This window comes from Cottoperca gobio, chromosome 5 (genome assembly GCF_900634415.1).
Source record: "Cottoperca gobio chromosome 5, fCotGob3.1, whole genome shotgun sequence".
Lineage (NCBI taxonomy): Eukaryota > Metazoa > Chordata > Actinopteri > Perciformes > Bovichtidae > Cottoperca > Cottoperca gobio.
Genome location: NC_041359.1, coordinates 20,203,709 through 20,227,707, shown reverse-complemented (window position 1 = coordinate 20,227,707; position 23,999 = coordinate 20,203,709). Strand labels below are relative to the sequence as shown.

Sequence of the window (23,999 nt, the reverse complement as noted above, 5' to 3'; positions counted from 1 at the left end):
TGGTAAAACAATAAAAAATAAATAAAAGATTGTTGCTCATCGATTGGTTGGTAGGTGATTTTAGAAGTTACTTTAGTCAAAACCTTTGATGTTTTTGTCAGAATCACGTTGATGAAAGCTTTAGAAATCCCTGTGTTGTATGCTTAGCTGTTTATATAACTGTTGATCCATGATCAAGGGGTGGTGGTGGTGATGGCCTAGTGGTCTAGTGATACGCCATCCAAACAGAACTCCAGGGCTGCCACCATTGTGCCCCTGACCAAGGTAACCCCAAGTTGCTCCAGGGGGATTGTCCCTGAAGTTAGTTGCTGTAAGTCGCTCTGGATAAGAGCGTCTGTTAAATAATATATATATATATATATATATATATATATATATATATATATATATATATATAATAATAATAATAATGATGTCATGGATTTATGTTTATTACTCAGTAATATCAAGTTAGGTGTATGTGTGTGTCATGGCAAACACCATATCACTTTGGTACATGCCTCCTGGGCACTGCTGAGTTGCCCTTAAGCAAGGCACCGGACCCCCACACTGCTCCCTGGGGGCTGTATGTATAATAGCTGCCCACTGCTCCTCATACTAGGATTTCACTGTGTGTGCTGTGCTGTGTACATGTGTGATATCCTTTGTACCACGGAAACACGTTGATCAACTTTTTATTCATAGCTGTCTGGACTTGCTTTTACGTAAATAACGGGTGTGTCTTCCCAATGCATTTTGTTTGCTGCCTCCCTGCAGATGAATGCGGAAGACAAACAGGGATCTCAGAATTTCACGCACAATCTGAAGCAAGTTTTCTGAGGTAAGACCAATGACATTCACAGACAGAGATTAACATAAACTACCAGATCAATCAGATAATGTAGACTACTGTTTGTGATTTCTGTCATATCGTACCTGTAATGTGGAGTTAAATGGCGAATGTGTTGCGTAATTACGCCTACTGGTAGTTATTTAGGCATAAAACCACAATTTATCCAAACACTTAATGACCGTTGATCGATGCATTAATGTGATGTGTGGAAATGACTAAATAATGTTAGCGCGTGGTATAGTTTGTTATTGAAGTAGCCTACTTTGTTAGTAGTTTTAATAAAGTTTTCAAAAAAGTTGTCACGGTTGAGGAAAGGAGAAGACCCAGTTGCAGGACGCCAGACAAGAGTTTAACAAAAAGAGCTTTATTTTACCTAAAAGCTAGCAAAAATACAAAGTAACAAATACAACTGAAGACACAAGCCAACCAGCAGCAGACACGACGAAACACAGCAGGTAACAACAATGTAACATGGATGATGATCCGACAAGGAACACTGGGACAGACAGGGATATATACACAGACACGAGGGAACGAGACACAGCTGGGGGGGAAAGGCAAAGACACAGGAGGAACAAATCAACGATCACAGGGGGAGGGAAAAACAAAGACAGGAAGTACAACGAGACATAACACAAGGGGAGTGAACTTTACAAAATAAAACAAGGAAACATAAAGTTAGAATCGTGACAAAAGTCATCTCAATTTCCGTGAAGGTTTAAACTTCATTGCATGACTGTACATTATACATTTGGAACTGAGTGTACTTTTATATTTGTAACACTATTTATCAAACCAATGCAATTACAATTTAGAGAAACTCTTAAAATCTTGGCACGATTAAATAAAACTATCAAAAAGTCGATCAGCTAATTGACAGAATATTAATCATCAACCAAGATTGATCATTTTATTAGTTCTTAAAGATTCTTAAGGTTCTCAAATGTGAGTATTTGTTGCTTTTCTACATTTGATAAGATTGTAAGTTGAATATCTTTGGGTTTGAAACGAGTAATTAAAAGCCGTTGTTAGTGTAAAATAAAGTACTGAGTAGCCTACAGTATAGTACAGCCTATTGACTAAACGTATTAACAACTTTTAAAACCTGATTTAAATTTTTGGAGTTTTTGATAAAAAAACAATGTAAGTATCATATGGTGGTGATGGCCTAGTGGTCTGGTGGTACACCTTCCAAACCAGAAGGTTTGAGAGTTCAATACCAGGCTGCCACCATTGTACGCCTGAGGTGTTCACAGCGTCTGCTAAATGACCTGTAATGTAATATACCAGAGATACATACAGTATACCAAATGTGGTGACAGCTAAGACACGGTGTAGTTACACTTGGAATAATGTTTTCTTTTTTGCATGTAATGTGATTTTACTTCTTTATTGTTTCCTCAGGATTTTGTGTGAGACCTGAAGTGTTTAAAAACATAACCATGTACTCAAATCAAGGTGGGATATCATACATAACCAACATATTATTATTTTGTCTTAGGCCTGTTTTATAATACAAATGTTCTGAGGAATAATGTGTGTATTGTGCTTTTATGTCTATCAGGATCCTCCCCCTCCAGAGGATCCACCAAGGTGTGTTTACCCTTATAACTCCAACCCTGGTAATCCTGGTGGACCGCCTATTGGAGGATCTTTCCCCAATTCTGCACTTCCAATGTACCAAGGTGACCAATACCCAAGTTGTCAATACCCAACTGGCACAAACCCATCCATGCCACCAAATGTATTGACATGTAATAATAATAATAATGAGGTCATGGATTTATGTTTATTACTCAGTAATGTCAAGTTAGAGGTATGTGTGTGTCTGTGTCTGTGTGTGTCATGGCAAACACCATATCACTTTGGTACACGCCTCCTGGGCACTTGAGCAAGGCACCGGACCCCCACACTGCTCCCTGGGGGCTGTATGTATAATAGCTGCCCTCTGCTCCTCATACTAGGATTTCACTGTGTGTGCTGTGCTGTGTACATGTGTGACGATTAAAAGAGGATTCAAGATCCTCCATTTCCATTTCCAATAATTCCATTATCACTATCTTTTGTACCACAGAAACACGTTGATCAACTTTTTATCCATAGCTGTCTGGACTTTCTTTTACGTAAACGGGCGTGAATTCCTAATGCATTTATCATACATAACCAACATATTATTATTTTGTCTTAGACCTATTTTATAATACAAATGTTCTGAGGAATAATGTGTGTATTGTGCTTTTATGTCTATCAGATCCTCCCCATCCAGAGGATCCACCAAGGTGTGTTTACCCTTCTAACTCCAATCCTGGTGGACCGCCTATTGGAGGATCTTTCCCCAAATCTGCACTTCCAACTGTACCAAGGTAACCAATACCCAAGTTGTCAATACCCAACTGGCATGGCACCAAATGTGGCTCCCGGTGGATCTCCAGCAGACCCTCCTGTATGTGTTTACCCAACTCCATACCAGCACCCTCCAAAGTGACTCCCAAATAACATTCCTAAACACTGGGAACTGCTACCACAGGTAATCTTACACAGGTGCTTCTCACTTGAACATGCTGTTTTTTGTATTGGCTAAGTAGCAATGAAGATAAATGTACTGGATTACTCGTGAACATGTATATGATCCTAAATTAAGTTTGGCAATTTATTGTCTTATTATCACAACTTCCAGGGATCTGTGCTGCAGGAGCTCCTGACTGATTGTTGGGACTGTGACCCGGATGCTCGACTGACTGCTCAGTGTGTTGTGGACAGGTTAATGTCTCTTCAGTCTTGTTGCTCTACATAACTTTTATACTTGTTTTAATCTACATATCAAGCTTTTGCACTGTTTTTCTTTGTGTTACTACTTCTTAGCTTTTTAGTTTTTGTCATCAGTTTGAGCTGCATAGATAGCCCCTTGTTAAAGTATGCCTTCTTCTTCTTGGACTTGTTCTCATTACGCTCTTTTTTTCTATTAAATACTTACAACTGGATTAATAAATGGTGATCTAGATACATTATAAGAATTGAAATGTGTGTTTTTAATGACATAATAAAATGATTGTTTTTGAGAGAACTAAAATAAATGTTATTCCTTCACTGTCAGCAGTGAGCACATACATGCCTTTTTTCCTGGATACATTTTTGACATGTCACAGTAGAATAAGCACAATGAAGGTAATGAAATGTAATTGAACTGCTTTGATTTACTGGTATTGTGCATGCAGGCTCAATGTCACACTGTCATGACTTATTGGGACACTTGAATCATCATTAATGTTATTAGTAACACCTGTGCTTTTCCTAAAAGTTATCGTCTCCTGTGAAAAGGTCCTTTACCTCGAACCCTAACCTAAATCGAACACAGCCGTCATCATTGTTACTAACTGCAGCTGTGCTTTTCATATCATGACATGTCAAAATGCTTGCTGTAAAAAGTTTGATTGGTAGAGTAGTTGTAAAACAATAAAAAATAAATAAAACATTGTTGCTCATCGATTGGTTGGTAGGTGATTTTAGAAGTTACTTTAGTCAAAACCTTTGTTGTTTTTGTCAGAATCACGTTTATGAAAGCTTTAGAAATCCCTGTGTTGTATGCTTAGCTGTTTATATAACTGTTGATCCATGATCAAGGGGTGGTGGTGGTGATGGCCTAGTAATACTGTCACGGTGAGGAAAAGGTGAGGACCCAAATGCAGTACACTGGACAAGGTTCTAACAAAAAGAGAGCTTTATTTTATGAAAAGCTAGTAAAAATACAAAGTAACAAATAAAACTGAAAACACAAACCAGGAAGACACAAGGAGCACGAGGAGCAGAGCACGAGGAGACACCAACAACAGGGGTGACACTTAGATGACGAACTCACAAGGAACACTGGGACAGACAGGGATATATACACACAGACACTAAACAAGGGAACGAGACACAGCTGGGAGAGAAAGGCAAATACACAGGAGGAAACTGATGAAGGGAACGAGACACCTGGGGAGAAAGGCAGAAAACACAAGGGCAGGAAGTAAGAACAGACATGACACAAGGGGAAGGGGACATTTCAAAAATAAAACAGGAAACAGAAACCAAGATCATGACAGATACGCCATCCAAACAGAACTCCAGGGCTGCCACCATTGTGCCCCTGACCAAGGTAACCTCAAGTTGCTCCAGGGGGATTGTCCCTGAAGTTAGTTGCTGTAAGTCGCTCTGGATAAGAGCGTCTGTTAAATAATATAATAATATGTAATATAATATATATATATAATATATAATAATATAATAATAATAATGATGTCATGGATTTATGTTTATTACTCAGTAATGTCAAGTTAGGTGTATGTGTGTGTCTGTGGGTGTCATGGCAAACACCATATCACTTTGGTACACGCCTCCTGGGCACTTGAGCAAGGCACCGGACCCCCACACTGCTCCCTGGGGGCTGTATGTATAATAGCTGCCCACTGCTCCTCATACTAGGATTTCACTGTGTGTGCTGTGCTGTGTACATGTGTGATATCCTTTGTACCACGGAGACACGTTGATCAACTTTTTATCCATAGCTGTCTGGACTTGCTTTTACGTAAATAACACAAACGGGTGTGTCTTCCCAATGCATTTTGTTTGCTGCCTCCCTGCAGATGAATGCTGAAGACAAACAGGGATCTCAGAATTTCGCGCACAATCTGAAGCAAGTTTTCTGAGGTAAGACCAATGACATTCACAGACAGAGATTAACATAAACTACCAGATCAATCAGATAATGTAGACTACTGTTTGTGATTTCTGTCATATCGTACCTGTAACTTTTTACAGTAACCACAATTTATCTAAACACGTCATGACTTGATCGGTGCATTAATGTAATGTGTGCTAATGATTAAATAATGTTAGCGCGTGGTATAGTTTGTTATTGAAGTAGCCTACTTTGTTAGTAGTTGTAATAAAGTTTTAAAACAAAGTAATCTCAATTCTCCTGAAGGTATAAAGTTCATTGCATGACTGTTGGATTAGACTCTTAGGTTTACCTTATAAATTGGGAACTGAGTGTACTTTTATATTTTTAACACTTTTTTATTTAAACCAATGCAATTACAATTTAGAGAAACTCTTAAAATCGTGGCACGATCAAATAAAACTATCAAAAAGTCGATCAGCTAATTGACAGAATAATAATCATCAACAAGTCATACATACAGAGTCAGAGTCTTCACTCAAGGTGCACATCAGCTCATCAGTAGTGATGACCATTTACACACACTCACATTTTATAAGATTGTAAGTTGAATATTTTTGGGTTTGTTGGACGAAACAATTAATTAAAGGCCTTTGTTACTGTAAAAAATAAAGTACTGAGTAGCCTACATTATAATACAGTACAGCCTATTGACTAAACACATTACAAACTTTTAAAAGCTGATTTAAATGTTTTGTGTTTTGGTTAAAACAATGTAAGTATCATATATACCAGAGATACCATACTGTATACCAAATGTGTTGACAGATACAAAGGCTATCATCCCAGATCATGTTGATGTATATGATATGATACGATACAGTGTAGTTACACTTGTAATAATGTTCTCTTTTTTGCATGTAATGTGATTTTACTTCTTTATTGTTTCCTCAGGATTTTGTGTGAGACCTGAAGTGTTTAAAAACATAACCATGTGCTCAAATAAAGGTGGGATATCATACATAACCAACATATTATTATTTTGTCTTAGGCCTGTTTTATAATACAAATGTTCTGAGGAATAATGTGTGTATTGTGCTTTTATGTCTATCAGGTCCTCCCCATCCAGAGGATCCACCAAGGTGTGTTTACCCTTATAACTCCAACCCTGGTAATCCTGGTGGACCGCCTATTGGAGGATCTTTCCCCAAATCTGCACTTCCAATGTACCAAGGTGACCAATACCCAAGTTGTCAATACCCAACTGGCACAAACCCATCCATGCCACCAAATGTATTGACATGTAATAATAATAATAATGAGGTCATGGATTTATGTTTATTACTCAGTAATGTCAAGTTAGAGGTATGTGTGTGTCTGTGTCTGTGTGTGTCATGGCAAACACCATATCACTTTGGTACACGCCTCCTGGGCACTTGAGCAAGGCACCGGACCCCCACACTGCTCCCTGGGGGCTGTATGTATAATAGCTGCCCTCTGCTCCTCATACTAGGATTTCACTGTGTGTGCTGTGCTGTGTACATGTGTGACGATTAAAAGAGGATTCAAGATCCTCCATTTCCATTTCCAATAATTCCATTATCACTATCTTTTGTACCACAGAAACACGTTGATCAACTTTTTATCCATAGCTGTCTGGACTTTCTTTTACGTAAACGGGCGTGAATTCCTAATGCATTTATCATACATAACCAACATATTATTATTTTGTCTTAGACCTATTTTATAATACAAATGTTCTGAGGAATAATGTGTGTATTGTGCTTTTATGTCTATCAGATCCTCCCCATCCAGAGGATCCACCAAGGTGTGTTTACCCTTCTAACTCCAATCCTGGTGGACCGCCTATTGGAGGATCTTTCCCCAAATCTGCACTTCCAACGTACCAAGGTGACCAATACCCAAGTTGTCAATACCCAACTGGCATGGCACCAAATGTGGCTCCCGGTGAATCTCCAGCAGACCCTCCTGTATGTGTTTACCCAACTCCATACCAGCACCCTCCAAAGTGACTCCCAAATAACATTCCTAAACACTGGGAACTGCTACCACAGGTAATCTTACACAGGTGCTTCTCACTTGAACATGCTGTTTTTTGTATTGGCTAAGTAGCAATGAAGATAAATGTACTGGATTACTCGTGAACATGTATATGATCCTAAATTAAGTTTGGCAATTTATTGTCTTATTATCACAACTTCCAGGGATCTGTGCTGCAGGAGCTCCTGACTGATTGTTGGGACTGTGACCCGGATGCTCGACTGACTGCTCAGTGTGTTGTGGACAGGTTAATGTCTCTTCAGTCTTGTTGCTCTACATAACTTTTATACTTGTTTTAATCTACATATCAAGCTTTTGCACTGTTTTTCTTTGTGTTACTACTTCTTAGCTTTTTATTTTTTGTCATCAGTTTGAGCTGCATAGATAGCCCCTTGTTAAAGTATGCCTTCTTCTTCTTGGACTTGTTCTCATTACGCTCTTTTTTTCTATTAAATACTTACAACTGGATTAATAAATGGTGATCTAGATACATTATAAGAATTGAAATGTGTGTTTTTAATGACATAATAAAATGATTGTTTTTGAGAGAACTAAAATAAATGTTATTCCTTCACTGTCAGCAGTGAGCACATACATGCCTTTTTTCCTGGATACATTTTTGACATGTCACAGTAGAATAAGCACAATGAAGGTAATGAAATGTAATTGAACTGCTTTGATTTACTGGTATTGTGCATGCAGGCTCAATGTCACACTGTCATGACTTACTGGGACACTTGAATCATCATTAATGTTATTAGTAACACCTGTGCTTTTCCTAAAAGTTTAATCGTCTCCTGTGAAAATGAGCTTTAACTGGAACCCTAAATTGAACATATCTAAATCGAACACAGCCGTCATTATTGCTACTAACTGCAGCTGTGCTTTTCCTATCATGACATGTCAAAAATGTTTGCTGTAAAAAGTTATATTAGTAGGCTAGTAAATAAATAAATAAAATAAAAACATTGTTGGGCATCGATTGGTTAGTAGGTGAGCCACAAGAAGTTATTTTAGTCAAAACATTTGTTGTTTTTGTCAGAATTCACGTTTATGAAAGCTGTAGAAATCCCTGTGTTGTATGCTTAGCTCTTTACATAACTGTTGATCCATGATGTCATGGATTTTCGTGCAACTATGAAGTATGACTCAGTAATATCAAGTCAGGTATGTGTGTGTATGTGTCATGGAAAACACCATATCACTCATGCACGGATCAAGATTGGAGTACACGCCTCCTGGGCACTGCTGAGTTGCCCTTGAGCAAGGCACCGGACCCCCACACTGCTCAATGGGCGGTGTATGTATAATAGCTGCCCACTGCTCCTTATACTAGGATTTCACTGTGTGCTGTGTACATGTGTGACGATTAAAGGAGGATTCAACATCCACCATTTCCATTTCGGGATGACACAACAATTCAATTATCATCATCTTTTGTTCTACAGAAACACGTAGATCAACCTTGTATCCATAGCTTGCTGCACTTGTTTTACGTCAATAACGTGCGTAACCTTTAAGAACGGGCGTGACTTCCTGGTTTGTTCGCAGCCTCACTGCAGCTCAATGCGGAAGACAAACAGGGATCTCAGAACCCCACGCACAATCTGAAGCAAGTTTTCTGAGGTAAGACCAATGACATTCACACACTTATTTATTTGTGGCGTTTATAGAACGAAACAACCAGAACAATCCGATAATTTAGACTATTGTTTGCGATTGCTGTAACATTGTACCTGTAATGTGTTGCGAAAGTACTGGTAGTTGTTTAGGCATAAAGCCACAATTTATCCAAACACGTCATGACTTGATCGGTGCATTAATGTGGTGTGTGGAAATGACTAAATAATGTTAGCGCGTGGTATCGTTTTGTTATTGAAGTAGCCTACTTTGTTAGTAGTTTTAATAAAGTTTTGAAACAAATAAATCTCAATTTCCCTGAAGGTATAAAGTTAATTGCATGACTGTTGGATTAGACTCTTATGTTTACCTTATAAATTGGGAACTGAGTATATGTCTATATTTTTCAAACCATTTTAGAGAAATTCTTAAAATCTTGGCACGATTAAATAAAAACTATCCAAAAGTCGATCAGCTGATTGACAGAATATTAATCATCAACCAAGTTTGATCATTTGATCAGTTGTTAAAGATTCTTAAGTTTCTCAAATGTGAGCATTTATTGCTTTTCTACATTTTATAAGATTTGTAAGTAAGAAACAAGTAATTAAAGGCCTTTGTTACTGTAAAATAAAGTACTGAGTAGCCTACAGTATAGTACAGCCTATTGACTAAATGTATTTGAATTTTTTAACTTGATTTAAAAACAAAAATAGTTTTGGTTAAAACAATGCAAGTATCATATTCAGAGATACCATACTGCATACTAAATGTGGTGACCGATACAAAGGCTATCATCCCAGATCATGTTGATGTATATGATATGATAAGATACAGTGTAGTTACACTTGTAATAATGTTTGCTTTTTGTATGTAATGTAATTTTTTTTTTAATTCTTTATTGTTTCCTCAGGATTTTGTGTGAGACCTGAAGTGTTTAAAAACATAACCATGTGGCCAAATCAAGGTGGGATATCATACATAACCAACATATTATTATTTTGTCTTAGGCCTGTTTTATAATATAAATGTTCTGAGGAATAATGTGTGTATTGTGCTTTTATGTCTATCAGGTCCTCCCCCTCCAGTGGGTCCACCAAACCCTGCTTTCCCTCCTAACTACAACCCTGCTTTTCCTGTTGCACCTCCATCAGGAGGACTTTTTCCCCAACCTGCACTTCCAGCATACCCAGGTGGGCAATATCCAGCTGGGCAATACCCAGGTGGCATGAACCCAGCCATGGTACCAAATGTACATCCAGGGGCGATGCCTTATGGAGCTCTGGGACCTCATCCTTATCCTGTGGCTCCAGGTGGATATCCAGGAGTCCCTACTGCAGGTGTTCACCCAGGTCCATACCCGCACTCTCCAAAAGGGTGTCACCAAAAAGGCCATAAAGGCCACAAAGGTGACCACAAAGGTCATCATCATCATGGAGGCTTGAATCCCATGGCTGGAGCATGCGCCGGTGGACTGGCTGGAATGGGAATGGGAATGGTCGGACATAAGGGCCACAAAAAGATGAAGAAGATGAAAAAAATGAAGAAAGCACATAAGGGGAGCAAACACGGCAAGGTGAGATTAGGTTTAAAGATATGTTACGTAAGAGTTGTTTTAAAGGGCTCCTCCTGTAGGTGACGTATTAAGGCCAATACTAGATAACATTATGAAATTTGAACCTGCCTACGCCCCTCAGCCCCCGGGCCTCCAACGGCATGTCATACACACACTATCAACAAATAATGTAAATGCAGACTCAACAAGTGCAAAGTGCAGCAAATCTGAAGAGACAAAATGCAGTTGCTTCTCTTTTATTATGCATTTGTAAAATGCCGCTTAAATTAAATTAAACATTTGCTGTTTGTGTTGAAAACTATAATTTAGAATATATTAAAATATGAATACATATATAATCGTTCTCTTTTCTTCCACAGTCCTCGAGTAGTAGCAGCAGCAGCAGCAGTAGCAGCAGCAGCAGTGACTAAGCTTGAGGCCACCACAACAAGACAAAGCTTTCACAGAAATGTCGCTTTACAAAAGGACCATTAACAATAAACACACAAAATAAATCTTGCATGGGCTATTTATACTAGCAATGCATACATAAGGTGTTACTGTACACATTTGGCTGCATTCCATCATGTCTTAAATCTCCTTTTCTTTGGTTTGTAGTGTTTATGTCAAATGTTCCATTGTTATGGCTTCTGTATTATTGTAAAAAATACACTACAAATACCTGTGTGTGTGTGTGTGTGTGTGTGTGTGTGTACAAACACATTAAAATAATATAAGTCCAGCAAGCAATGATTTAAAAAAAAAAAATAATCTAACATTGTGATTTAGTAAAAGAAAAATGTATTTGTGTTTTTTTTTAATTTTTTAGTGAAAATAATGAATAATGAAATAATGAAAAAGATGCTGAATGTTTTTATGTGCAAACAAATGTTTAGAAATAATGTATTCTGCAAGGCTTTGTATCTGCAATAATTGTAATTATATATATATATATAAATGGTCTTCAATTAAACCTGCTCAATAAATATATTTAAAGCAGAAGTCTAATATGTGTGTGTTCCCCAAGATGATAAATAATTGAAGTTATAAAATGAGTTGCAATACACTTTGCGCCCACTAGTGTCCCTATAAATAAATATTTTATTGAAGTTTGTAAATATGAACATAAGAAACATTGGTAAAGCATAGGCCTACACCTATTTGATAAATAATGTTTAAATACATTGTAAAACACGTGGGCCATTAGTTATTTTCAACAACAGAGCCTCCTGTTATGACGACAACAGCAACAATGTTTTTATTGTTTGCAATAACTTATTTTTTTAATGACACTCTTCAATTTAACTGGCATGTTAAAGCTTAATGTCCCACAAATGTGCTACTATGACTTTTTTTTTATTTTAATAGACTGGGATTTGATGCACCTTCGGGTCAAACTCGGGATGGGGGGGTTTGGGTTGGGTGAAAGGGGAAAGTTCAGAGGTTATAATTTTGTTGTCTTTGTGTAAAGGAGTGGAGTCGATCTCACATCACTCTTCCCTCTTCCTTTCTAAACTCTCCCCCGGGTTTCTACCCACCCGAACCTCTCCCCTTCTACCCTTACAACCCCAACCCTCCCCCCGCTCACGTACCTACACACGAATCAGGTAGGTTTTAATCTGATGTTTGGTGTTTTTATACATTTTTGTTATGATCAGAAGTAGCGGAAAGAAATCGCGCCCAGCAGCTAGCGGCTGTTTTCGCAGCATGCTAACAGGCCGCACGATGGTGAGCACGCAGTCTCCGTAGGGAATGATTCAGCTAGCCACGGAGAAGTTTGATTTATAATGTTGCTTTATAAAACTACCGTCTGCTGTTCAACGTCCTGTATTTAATCAAATGGCCACTTAACCAAAATGTCCCCAAAGCCTTTCGATATTTGGCCAGCTATTAATAACATTGGCTATTAAAGCTAACTAGCTAGCCATGCTAAGTAGCGCACGCATGCTCCATTCATTTTCCCCAGCACGGTGAGCAACCAGCATGCTAAATGGCTAACAGACTTACACGAATAGTTAATGGACTTACTTTTAACTAAATAACACATGCAAAGTACGCATTTAAATATATGTTGTTCCTACGAAGCATACGTGTGAATGTTTTTTACGAAATATAGGTCTAACTAGTAATGGGGGATTAGTTATCCGCACGTTTGTTGATAAACTTGATTAATCGCTAATGATGAAGACATCGTTAGCATACAAGCCATATGTTTTTTCAGTTAGCATGGTGATATATTCAATGCTAATTTAATTGTTTGGAGTCAGATAACTTGAGTCGGAGCAATTTTCAGATATTTGAAAATAAATGCACCAAACTAGCAGCGTGTAGTTTGCACAGTGAAAGTGAGTCCGTAGCTATTTCTTATGATTCATCGTAGTACGCATCAATTTTCATAAGCATTGACGTTAGCATGAACTGTGACACAGATTTATCATTTTCTCTTTGAATAGGTTTATTAAGGAGACATTTGTCTAATGGAAGACCAGGTATAACCTTCATATATTTGCACATTTGTCGTTCAACGTTACACATTTTAGTATGTTACATGGTCTGGTGTGATTTAACTGAATGTTTTAGTTTGACCACATTTAAAAGGCAATTGGCTTGCTGAATGGGCCTTAAAATGATTTGTGTAATGCTGACATTTAAAGCTTCCCATATAGTAATGAATCTACATGCAAAAGTATATGTAATTCTTAATTATGAAATCTCAATAGGTCAGAAAAATGCACATTAGGCAACACTAATGTGTAAATACCATGAAGCTATGGATGGATGGAAATATTGCTGTAACTTTATGCTAAAGAGATATTTAGTATTTACCACTTCGCTGACCACATGTAAGTCAGTATTAACAGGCCACTTTTATACATGACATTAGAGTCACACCACATGTCTTACTTTTGTTATCCCAATCTGCATCAATGTTAGTTTTTCTTTACTGAGTATCAATTCAGTAAAGCACATGATCATGCTTGGTATTAAATGTCTTGTTTGCTATGCCCCTTTAGATCCATCTCGGTGACCAAAGACCCCAGTTCTGTACTGACTCACAGGTTGCAGTTATGGACTCCGGTGTGATTGAAGGAGGGCTCAATGTCACCCTTACCATTAGGCTGCTCATGCACGGCAAGGTGAGGTCACCCATCAGCTGCTTGTGTCGGCACTCTTAATACTCTATGACTTTATATTTATGGAAATGAATATCCCAGGGGATGTATAAAAGGCAGCGACTTTGATGTGAGGAGTAAGGGTATTGACTTGGTGACGGTATCCTGTATCTCAAAGAATAGTGTTTTCTTTTTCTTGTTTCTCTTTTACTTAGCAGAATGTGTGCGTCTCTTGTCTAAATGTGTTATTTCCCAAGTTGGACTCGCTTTGCTAAAATATTCGTATGTTCCTCTTTGCTAATATTTAGTCATTTAGGGGGCAATAGGGGCCTATGTTACTGAGAGCAGGGTACTCATCAGCCGCCCCTGCATTCCTCTTTGAATAATCAGAGAGCAATTTGAAAGATTAAATGATATTATTAACAGCCATCTCTACGTCAAAATGTAAAACCAGGAGGCATGATATTCCATTTGCGGTTGCCACTAATCCATCTGGCTTTCACGACCGCAGCATAGCCACACACTTGTTGCGTCTTTGAGTCCCACGGTGGCCTGTTGTTGTGGTTTCAAATGCTGTTGTATGCCACGTTGCAAGCAGCGGCTGCTCAAAATCTAACTCTGACACGCCAGCTTATCAAAAAAATTATCCTCCAAAAGCTCTTCTAGCTGGTAGCATCCTTAAAGAGGCCCCCGCACTAGCTGGGCATTAGCAGCCTACAGATACTGTGTGCTTGACTGCATCCTGGATCTCACTTTGGTCAACAGCACCATCTTGAGCCTGTGTGGGATGAGACACAAACTGCCTGTGGTAGAGAGCAGGGGAAGTCCTGATGGATCAGGCGTGTTTACAGAGCTCATCGTGACAACTATTCTCCTTGTCCACGTGTTGGGAAACATAGTCTTATTTATTGAGATGATTTACTCAAGCTGTAGCGAGAGAAATAAGACCAGTCTAACTCGAGATGATTAATCAGCCTAGTGAAACAATATCTCTTTTTGTCTTTTAGGAAGTCGGAAGTATTATTGGAAAGGTGAGCTGTTGTTTAATATAACTGATATTTGGGAATGTCTCAGTATTTCAATACCTGTGTTTTAAGTGATCGTGAGTCTGATGTTGATTCTCTGCTAATAGAAAGGTGAATCTGTGAAGAAGATGAGAGAAGAGGTGAGGTCTTTTATTCTTATTTCTTCTTGTTCTGGTAAAGTACACCATGATATAATGTTGTGAGGCCACAGTCAGCAGATCTATTTGTCTTTACAATGGTAAATCTTCCAAATTATTTTTTTTAATTCTTTGCTTTTCTCTTTGTTTGTAGAGCGGGGCTCGCATCAACATCTCTGAGGGCAATTGTCCTGAGAGGATCATTACTTTGGCAGGTCCAACCACCGCCATATTTAAAGCATTCTCCATGATCATTGAAAAGCTGGAAGAGGTAGGTCACAATTTATGCTTACTAATGGATTCACTGTTCAGCAGCAGCAGCCAGCCCAAACACAAACTACATTAACCTTCATATTTATTTCCAGGACATAAGCAGCTCAATGACAAACAGCACAGCTACCAGCAAGCCCCCAGTGACTCTACGCATTGTGGTGCCTGCCAGCCAGTGTGGCTCCCTCATTGGGAAAGGTGGCTGCAAAATCAAGGAAATTCGAGAGGTATGCATAGAGACGAGCATGTAATGCCAAACCTATGAAACAAAACAAGCCCCAATCCCTTTCTACCTGTGTCATTTAGTGCGTCAAAGACACACAGCTGGTCTTGAATTCTCATCCCATTTTACTCCGTTTGTGTTTTCCAGTCAACTGGTGCTCAGGTACAAGTGGCAGGAGACATGCTCCCCAACTCCACAGAGCGAGCCATCACCATCGCTGGTACTCCCCAGTCGATAATCGAGTGTGTGAAGCAGATCTGTGTGGTCATGCTTGAGGTAAGTGGACTCATGAAAGCTATGAAGCAAATGAAGTGGCAGCTGTTGACCTGTAAATTAATGATGTAAAACTGTGTGATCTCTGGGATTTTGGCCGCCATGCGCTTGGTTTGCACCAGAAATGTCTCGAACTGATCCAAAGCACTGCAGCTGTTGTGTTTTACAGATATTAATAAAATCCCTACAGGGCAACATACAAGATATTAAACTGTAGGAAACCTTTTGATGGATGAACGTATTTAGATGGCTTCACTCATTTTCATTTGAATTTGTGTCTGAATGAGCAACCTGCCATTGTATCTCATAAGAAAATATAAACATCAGATCGAGGCTCCATATTGGCAGACACTCTGAGTGCTGTGGTTAGGATGGGAGAAAAATAACAAGCCGAGACACCCTAGTATAAAGCTATGGCTCTTTTACACTCTTTATATACTTGTAAGTACAACTATTGCTACTACAAGCGGTGTTCAATACATTTGTAATTTAAAAACTTAATTCTAACACTATTATTAGATTTTGCAACAATTTTATATGACGGCATGGGTAGTAATGTAATTACACATTCACCTTCTTTGTCTCCTCTGCAGTCTCCCCCTAAGGGGGTCACTATCCCCTACCGACCCAAGCCTTCAGGATCCCCCGTCATCTTTGCAGGCGGACAGGTACATACGACATGAAGTGACACTCTTTTATACATGTTCTTTGGGGGTTTATTGCGTCAGTTGAACGATTATTCCAGGTTTGATACTCGTCTATGTTTGGGCAACACCACAATAGTCATAAGTAGCTGTGGAGGGTATATAAGGTTAGCAAAGAGTTAAAGCCAGAGCTGCTTATGCTAATTGTTTGAACAGAGTTTCTTTACTAGTCTGTTGACCATAAAACATTTCTTTCCCTAGAGGCAGTTTGTTACTTCTTTGTTTATTTCCCCTAAATCTGTTTTATTGTTTTGAGCATTAGTTTCAGAAGTGTGGTGGCCTATTTCCCACTATTGTTGGTCTGAACCACAGTGCTCTCTGGAGCTTGTTGGTAACATTATATGGTCCTTAATCTTAACAATTAAAAAAAAAAAAACCAGAGCGAGAGATTTTTCCTTAATTCCACAATAATGTCTCTAAAGATTTCTCTTTTACCAGAAATGTGGAGACTTTAGACAAGATATTATTAAAATGTATTCGTTCAGAATGTGTTCCATAGTTGTTTCTATATTAGGAGAGCTGCAGAGATAACTTGCCTAAAATCTAAATCAGATGTGAGCCCTATGAAACCTTTTTTTTGTTTTCATTTTCTTCAGGCATATGCCGTACAAGGACAGCACGCGATTCCACAGCCAGATGTAAGTGCAGTAGACTTTGCTTTTTTTATTATGACCAATCCACCACTCCCAGCCATAATTACAACTGTCCTCTACCAAAATGTGATTCCGCCCACACACACCTCATTTTCCAGTATGTATCTGTAGCTAAAGTTACCCATAATTTTATTTTCAATCTACTATTATCATATTTTGTAACCACTTAGAGAGCAGCACTGTTCCTCATTTGACTGGCTGTCAGTTTTTAATTGAACTGACATTTGTTGTTTGTGTTCGACCAGACTCTCCACTGTGCCATAAATAATGATCTGCTCCTGCTGCTCACTCTTTTCTGTTTTCTTTCCCTCTTGTTCTGTCTCGTTTTACGTGCATCGATCATTAGTCTGTCCCAGATAAATATGTTGGGTTTTCCCCCCCCCCTCTTCATTAACAATTCATTATTAGTTTGTGCTCTGCCCACTTGCCTCATGACTAAATTAAGAGCTTTAGATGTTCTATCAGGAGCATTAGATGTGATAGACTGTAGATTATTAGTCTTACTTGCCACTGAATATTGGCAACAGAGCAAGGCAGCACCAGTCGCCTATAATGTAGAACATGGTAACATTTATATAGTTTAGTGTGACCGGGTTTATGTAATTATTTTGTCACTGCTTACACCAGTTTTTGTGTAATTAAACTATAATTTGTTAAGAGTGACACAGAAACCTTCCTTTAATCACCCCTTCCATCTGTAGTGTGATACCTGGTGAAGTGTGATGCTACATTGAGATTGTCACAGGTCATGTTTGGGTCTTGTATTGGTGATGATTAGGAAATCACCTCCACATTGAGCTCCTTCCCTTGTGTACTGTGACTTTGCTCCGACCCTGAAGACTGCGAGAAACATTACCAAGAGATGCAGCCTGCACTTTGGAGGAATACCGATGGGGTACCCCACATAGCCATAAAACACAATGATTTTCAGACACCTGAGTAGAGCTTTGTCAAAGGATAAGATATCTACACTCCACAGCACTTTCTGGTGGAGGTTCTTTGTCTAGCTGTGTGTACTGACTGTGATTTTGTTTTACTCTATTTTTCCCTCTTCCTGTGTTTTCCATTTCCTCCATTTCTCCCCCTGCCTTCTCTCTCACTCTCACAGTCTTCCTCTGCTGCTATCTCTCCACAGCTCACCAAGCTTCACCAGCTGGCGATGCAGCAGAGCCCCTTCCCCATCGCACCAAGCAACCAGGGATTCACTGGTATGCAGCACAGCAAGGCCCCACGGGCTTTCATTGCAATATGTTGTCAATTTGTGAGCCACAACAGTCAGAAATTGGTGGACAAGAGCACAAAATCTAAAGTTTTTTGGTCCCTCAAACATTTTGAAGAAATCTCAGATTGACTCCAAAAGAAACTTTATATTATTTATTTAAGCCTTAATTTTTAAGGTGCACCGATTACTCAAAGTCACCCACTGTACACTGGAAAGCAATTAAATCCCAAATGACTGCATTATGTTGAAGGTGTTCCTAATATGTTTTCCATCTCATTGACATGTAATCCATTATAATGTAATCCAGTACGAAACGCCACAAACTACACCCCTACACACCAGATGTGAGGAAAAGGTTGAAATGGCTAAATATGGCATTAGTGCTTCTGAATGAGTTACTAATGACCTTTGATGTTCTGTCCCCCAAGTTCTACAAACTTCATATTGCGTATAGATTGATTTGCACATTTTGACATCGATTTGGTTACTTAATAATTTTTGGTTTAAATGTTGTTTATTTGTCCTTCAGGGATCGATGCGTCTGCTCAAACCAGTTCCCACGAGATGACCATTCCAAATGATGTAAGTGCTTCAAAAAGTACATTTTCTACCACGTTTAAAGGGTCTATTAACTATTCCTGTCACTTAACTCTCCTGCTCTTCTCCGCTGCAGCTTATTGGGTGCATCATCGGCCGCCAGGGAGCCAAGATCAACGAGATTAGGCAAATGTCGGGCGCCCAGATCAAGATTGCAAATCCAGTGGATGGATCGACTGACCGCCAGGTCACCATCACAGGCTCGCCTGCCAGCATCAGTCTGGCAGAGTACCTCATCAACGCCAGGTAAGATAATCCATTATATACCACGTTGGCTTGCGACGGGTGATTCATTTAGTCCCAGGCTTTACGTTTTTTTGCATTAGCTGGGTTACATTTAGTTTCGTCAGTTCAGCTTGTTTAATTTGTAGTTAGTATGCACATTAGAAGCAATTTCTTTAACCGATAGTCGGCCGCCTCAGCAATCGATCATAAGTTTATCATTAATAATTTATGAAATACGCTGGACATTTTCCGTTGAACTGTTGACTGACCTGACCTAATCTGAGTTTGCCACCGCAGGAGCTAAAAGAACAGATCAAGGAAACACTAGGTTACGTGAAGGATAAACAAAATAATGACTTCATTTAAAATGGCAGCGCCCCCCCCCGTCTGTCTCAATTCAACAACTGGCCAAACAATATCCAAAGTATTACACACAGCCGTTCATTACTCGCTCATCAGATCAGATGTGTTGACATATCTGACAATTAAAATAGCCTTTAACAGTAAATAAACCTGTATAATAAATAAATAATCTGCAGACCTGATCAACATGATGGAGTGATGCGTTGTTCACTGTAGCTAACGTTAACCCAGCTGCTGGAAACAGCTGCTCAGCCAGACGGCTCGCTTCAACGCTATCTGTCCATTTACTGCCGCCCCTGAAATGCCTTTTATACTCAGAGCAGCGACGTATCACTTATACAGTTAATCACCGTTGTGTTGATTTAGTTGGAAACGTATTAGAGTCCTGCTGCTTCTGTTCAAGAAGCTAGTTTAGCCTTAGCATGAGCCTCAGATGACTAAAGCACACAGCCGCCAAACAACAACGCCGTGGAGTTGTCACACCTTTATGCTTCAGAGTTCATCAACGCTCCATAAATGTTGAAGAAACACTACAGTTACTTTGGTCGACCCGATCAGACGTCACAGTACTACAGTGATCTTCAGAACAATCAAACCGTTAAAGGACCTAATATCATATGCAAACGCATAACTTGCCTCCCGAAGGTCTCGACTTTTGTAGTTTGGATTTGTGTTCAAATGATTTGGTTAATGCGATTTTTATTTAATTATTATTTATAAATCTACTGCTAATCATCACTTTGATGTTGCCAGCTCTGTGTCGGTCTGCACTTGTGCTTTTCCCTTATTCTGCCCTTCACTTGGCTTTATATCGATCCCTCAGTAAAGATGTGATTTTATTTTCCTTCCCATTCTCTCTTTTCCTTTTGGATTGACACATTAATTTCTAATGAAGTTTTGTGTTTTGATCACATCCCTGAGTGACCCCCCCCCACCACACGCCTACCGCTACCCTCCCACCCATTGCTCACCAGCCTGCCCTGTGACCCATCCCGACTGTGTTGTCCCTCTCTCCTTGTCTCTCTTTCTACAGTGTAGAGTCCTCTAAACCTCCTCCCTCCTCCTCCTCCTTGAACCCTGAACAGACCAGCCCGTGCCCTCCCTCCACCTCTACTACTGCTACTACCACTACTACTACTACTACCACCACCTCCTCTGCTGTTATCTCTTCCTCCTCCTCCTCCTCCTCTTCCTCTTCCTCCTGTGTGGTGCTTCCCTCAGCCTCCATCCCTCTGTCCTTGTTGGCTCCAGGGCCGCCTCCTCCCTCCTCTTCCTCCTCCTCTTCCTCCTCCACTGATTCCCTGCTCCCCAGCTCTCCTGCCTGTGTGTCAAGTCTCCTCAGTCTCAAGCCCCTCCCTCTCCTGGCCCTCCATGTTGTCAGCGGGGCCAGTAACCCCGCACACCCAATACCTGCTGAGCCCAAAATCACCCCAGAGCTGAGCTCCAAGTCTAAAAGGCGAAGGCTTTCCCCTTACTAACGAAGAAAACATAAGTCATCTTCTACTAAAGTGCTGACGACGCTCTCTGTTGTCCGTACCTGCACTTGCTTTTGTATCTGGCTGTGCCACGCCACGCTTACTACAGAAAACAAATGCACACAAACAAGTATTGAACAGCCAGACAGATGGTTGCTGCCATATTTATAAAATAAATACCTGAAGCTTGATTTAGCCTGTCTCTTAAAGAAATGACATGAGTGCATTATATTTTTAAATGACTTTGAAGTTAGCATGGACAGTGAATTATTTCACTGGTTTTACTGAAGCATTTCTCTCTTTGTGTAAGCTCTGCTCAGGTAGCGGCTCTTTTAAGATGTCACATTGTATTTATTGGAATAGTTTTCTTGTGGTGAATATTGTTGGCTGTTATAATGGAGAGTATACGTATGTATTATGATGATTTCATTTAATTTTTAGCATATATAAAAAGCCATTGTTATGTCAATTCCAAGTAAATCTGCCCTCAGGTATCAAAGGCACCGAACCACCTTTTTATTTAGATCCCTTTGTTGTGAAAAATACAAAAACATCCAAACAGTTTAGTTTAATTTGACACTTTGTAATGCTTATGCGCTTACTTGTTGAGACTTGGATGAGAAAATGAATACCACTCATGTCTGTACAGTAAATGTGTAGCAAGAGCCAGCAGCCGCTTTGTTTAACTTAACATAAAGACTGGAAACAACTAGCCTGTAAAGACATTTCTCTCGTTCGTGTAATCGGGACATAAACAAAGTGTAAAAACAACACAAACGCTGGTTTTACAGGGGTTGTGTGTCAGACAGTGACTTTCAATCGTTCCCTCCCTGCTCACTATGCAGCGAGTTCTCTGTAGAGGACGACATAAAGTGTGGCTCGTCGGCAAAAACAAATTCAGACACTACTCGGGTAAATGTAATCGCCGTTAATTACGCCATTGCTAAAAGGTGCCAGATCAACGTCCCCTAGTGGACCATCCATAATAAATACCGACATGCATTTTTGGGATATTATATTGAGCATATTTTCCAGTAATTAATTAATTAATAGCCATTTGGGTTGTGATGCTCTGCTCACATTAAATCACATTCTGCACAATGCATGATGGGAGACTATAGGGTATAATTCTCACAATACATTCTGACAGCACTTGGGCAAACTCACTATATATAGGAGTTGTGAGTGATTTAGGGCACCGTCTATTTGTTGGCAAGGAGCAGTGACTTCCTGGAGTCTCAGCTGGTTGCCTGGCAACATCCATGGTGACGAGGAGAATGTTTTTTTTTTTTAGTACAAACCAAAACCAACCAGATACAATGTGGTAATTTGGGAGCGTTAGAGACGTTATCTTTAGACAGAATCAGGCTTGTTGTTTCAATTTCTTTATGTTAAGCTAAGCTAAGCTAATTCTCTATTCTCAACAAGAATGCAAATAAGTGTGTTGCTCAAGATGTTTAACTTTAACGCCGCTCCCATTAAGTATCAGTTTGAGATGTGAACAGCTGTTGGTTGAGAAGAGTAATCATTGACACGAGGAGCAGCTAAACTGAACTAATAATAAATAAATGTAGTAATAGATCCGCATTTTATTCTAATAATGTAATGTATAGTAAATGACATTTATCTTGTCTGTCTGATTGCATGCCTTATTCTCTCTCTCTCTCTCTCTCTCTCCCTGGTCTCTGGGTGTCTCTCTGTCTCTCTCCAGGCTTTCCTCTGAGGCCACAGGACTGGCAGCCAACTGATAAGACACTGCATCTGCACTAAATCTCACTTTTATATCATCGGCCACCATAAAGCAGTCAATGCAACTACCCAACTTAAGAGTTTATATATAATGCTGCCTCTTTCTCATTTGAAATCATGTCAACTGCCACTGATTTGATCCGCTCAGTTCAGTTCATTATTTATTTCATTTGTTTTGGTTTTAGTCAAAAGAAGCAAACAACTAGGTTTTTAATTCCATTTTTGAGTCAAGTTGGAGGTTTTAATGATTTGTAATTAGACTCTTTTTTTATTTTTTTTTGGATGGATCCCTCACTCTCTTCCCTTTTTTATTTCCTTGCCATCACACAGGAGTAGAGTTGGACAACTCTGAATAGGCATATAGATTTAGTTCTGTACAGTCTGTCTTTTTCTTTAAAAAGGAAAAGACAAAAATAAAATAAGAATAGACTGTTTTATTCTGTGTTTATATATACACAACACCCCCCCCCCCACACCCCATTTTCTCACCCAGTTCCACAAAGTCGGTCTGTCCATTTTATGTCCATACTCACTTGATTTAAATATAACCAGCAGTCTCCTCCTTTTTGTCACCTCTTTGAATTTGAAGTGCTTGTAACATGGATTACACTCGTGTCACTGAGCATACGTAGCTGTACAATGCACTGTCACTGATTTATATTTGGTTATGACAAAAAAAATGTTTTAACACTCTTGATTGACTTTATCCAGATAATTTAAAATGTGTATGACTACGCATGCCACTTTCCCCTCCTCCTACATGTCATTCCTGTTTTTCCCCTCTCCTCGTCCTGAGATCATGTGTTGATATTTTGCTGGGAGGGGGAGGTTTTTGGGGGATTTGGGCTTGGCACTAGGGATCGGAAGCAGAGGGTTCTCCTCGCTTTTTTTGTAAAGACTGATGTATACTAAAAAAAAAAAGAAAAGAAAAAATGTTGGAATATTTGTTTTAAATGGAGGAAATATTTTTTTTTAAACTACCAAAGGGGGATTAACTCCTGGACACTGATCTGTCGATTAGACGTGATGAGGCTCTGGAACTAGACAAAGAAAGGGTTGTGACTTAACACTAGTTTCCTGCTCCTTGCTTTGCTCGAGTCAGAAAATTATTTTATTTTTTATTTGCAGGAAAGAAAAACTTTTGTGCACGTTTTTGAGACTGTAGACCTGGGTGCCACAACATTGTTTAAAAAATACAGAAATAAAGATGTGAAATGCTCAAACCACAACTTGTCTTGAGAATTT

The 23,999-nt window shown here is 39.3% G+C and overlaps 2 protein-coding genes across 7 annotated transcripts; both read left to right on the top strand.

Moving 5' to 3' along the window:
* The first annotated feature begins 5,492 nt into the window (after positions 1-5,492).
* prr13 (proline rich 13) lies at positions 5,493-11,493 on the top strand. 2 transcript variants are annotated; one of them, XM_029431550.1, is made up of 4 exons: positions 5,493-5,518; positions 10,084-10,137; positions 10,244-10,746; positions 11,106-11,493. In XM_029431550.1, exons 2-4 carry the CDS (start codon positions 10,122-10,124, stop codon positions 11,154-11,156), a joined length of 570 nt encoding a protein of 189 aa, XP_029287410.1. In that variant the 5' UTR covers positions 5,493-5,518; positions 10,084-10,121; the 3' UTR covers positions 11,157-11,493. The 2 variants fall into 2 exon arrangements, with proteins under 2 accessions (XP_029287410.1, XP_029287409.1); XM_029431549.1 differs by lacking the exon at positions 5,493-5,518 and adding an exon at positions 9,071-9,176.
* Positions 11,494-12,173: 680 nt separating this feature from the next.
* Positions 12,174-23,980, top strand: LOC115008161 (poly(rC)-binding protein 2-like). Of its 5 annotated transcripts, none has more exons than XM_029431524.1 (14): positions 12,174-12,332; positions 13,179-13,214; positions 13,740-13,862; positions 14,846-14,869; positions 14,971-15,003; positions 15,155-15,271; positions 15,366-15,497; positions 15,641-15,769; positions 16,360-16,434; positions 17,067-17,108; positions 18,232-18,331; positions 18,875-18,927; positions 19,019-19,188; positions 22,717-23,980. In XM_029431524.1, exons 2-14 carry the CDS (start codon positions 13,203-13,205, stop codon positions 22,751-22,753), a joined length of 1,047 nt encoding a protein of 348 aa, XP_029287384.1. In that variant the 5' UTR covers positions 12,174-12,332; positions 13,179-13,202; the 3' UTR covers positions 22,754-23,980. The 5 variants fall into 5 exon arrangements, with proteins under 5 accessions (XP_029287384.1, XP_029287387.1, XP_029287388.1 ...); XM_029431527.1 differs by having other exon boundaries at positions 12,175-12,332; positions 18,259-18,331; XM_029431526.1 differs by lacking the exon at positions 12,174-12,332 and adding an exon at positions 12,405-12,453.
* The last annotated feature ends 19 nt before the right edge of the window (positions 23,981-23,999 follow it).

Coding starts and splice junctions, on each gene's coding strand:
- LOC115008161 (XM_029431524.1), top strand. Junction 15,498..15,640: donor AAATCAAGGAAATTCGAGAG/GTATGCATAGAG, acceptor TGTGTTTTCCAG/TCAACTGGTGCTCAGGTACA. Junction 17,109..18,231: donor ACGCGATTCCACAGCCAGAT/GTAAGTGCAGTA, acceptor TCACTCTCACAG/TCTTCCTCTGCTGCTATCTC.
- prr13 (XM_029431550.1), top strand. Junction 10,747..11,105: donor AGGGGAGCAAACACGGCAAG/GTGAGATTAGGT, acceptor TTTCTTCCACAG/TCCTCGAGTAGTAGCAGCAG.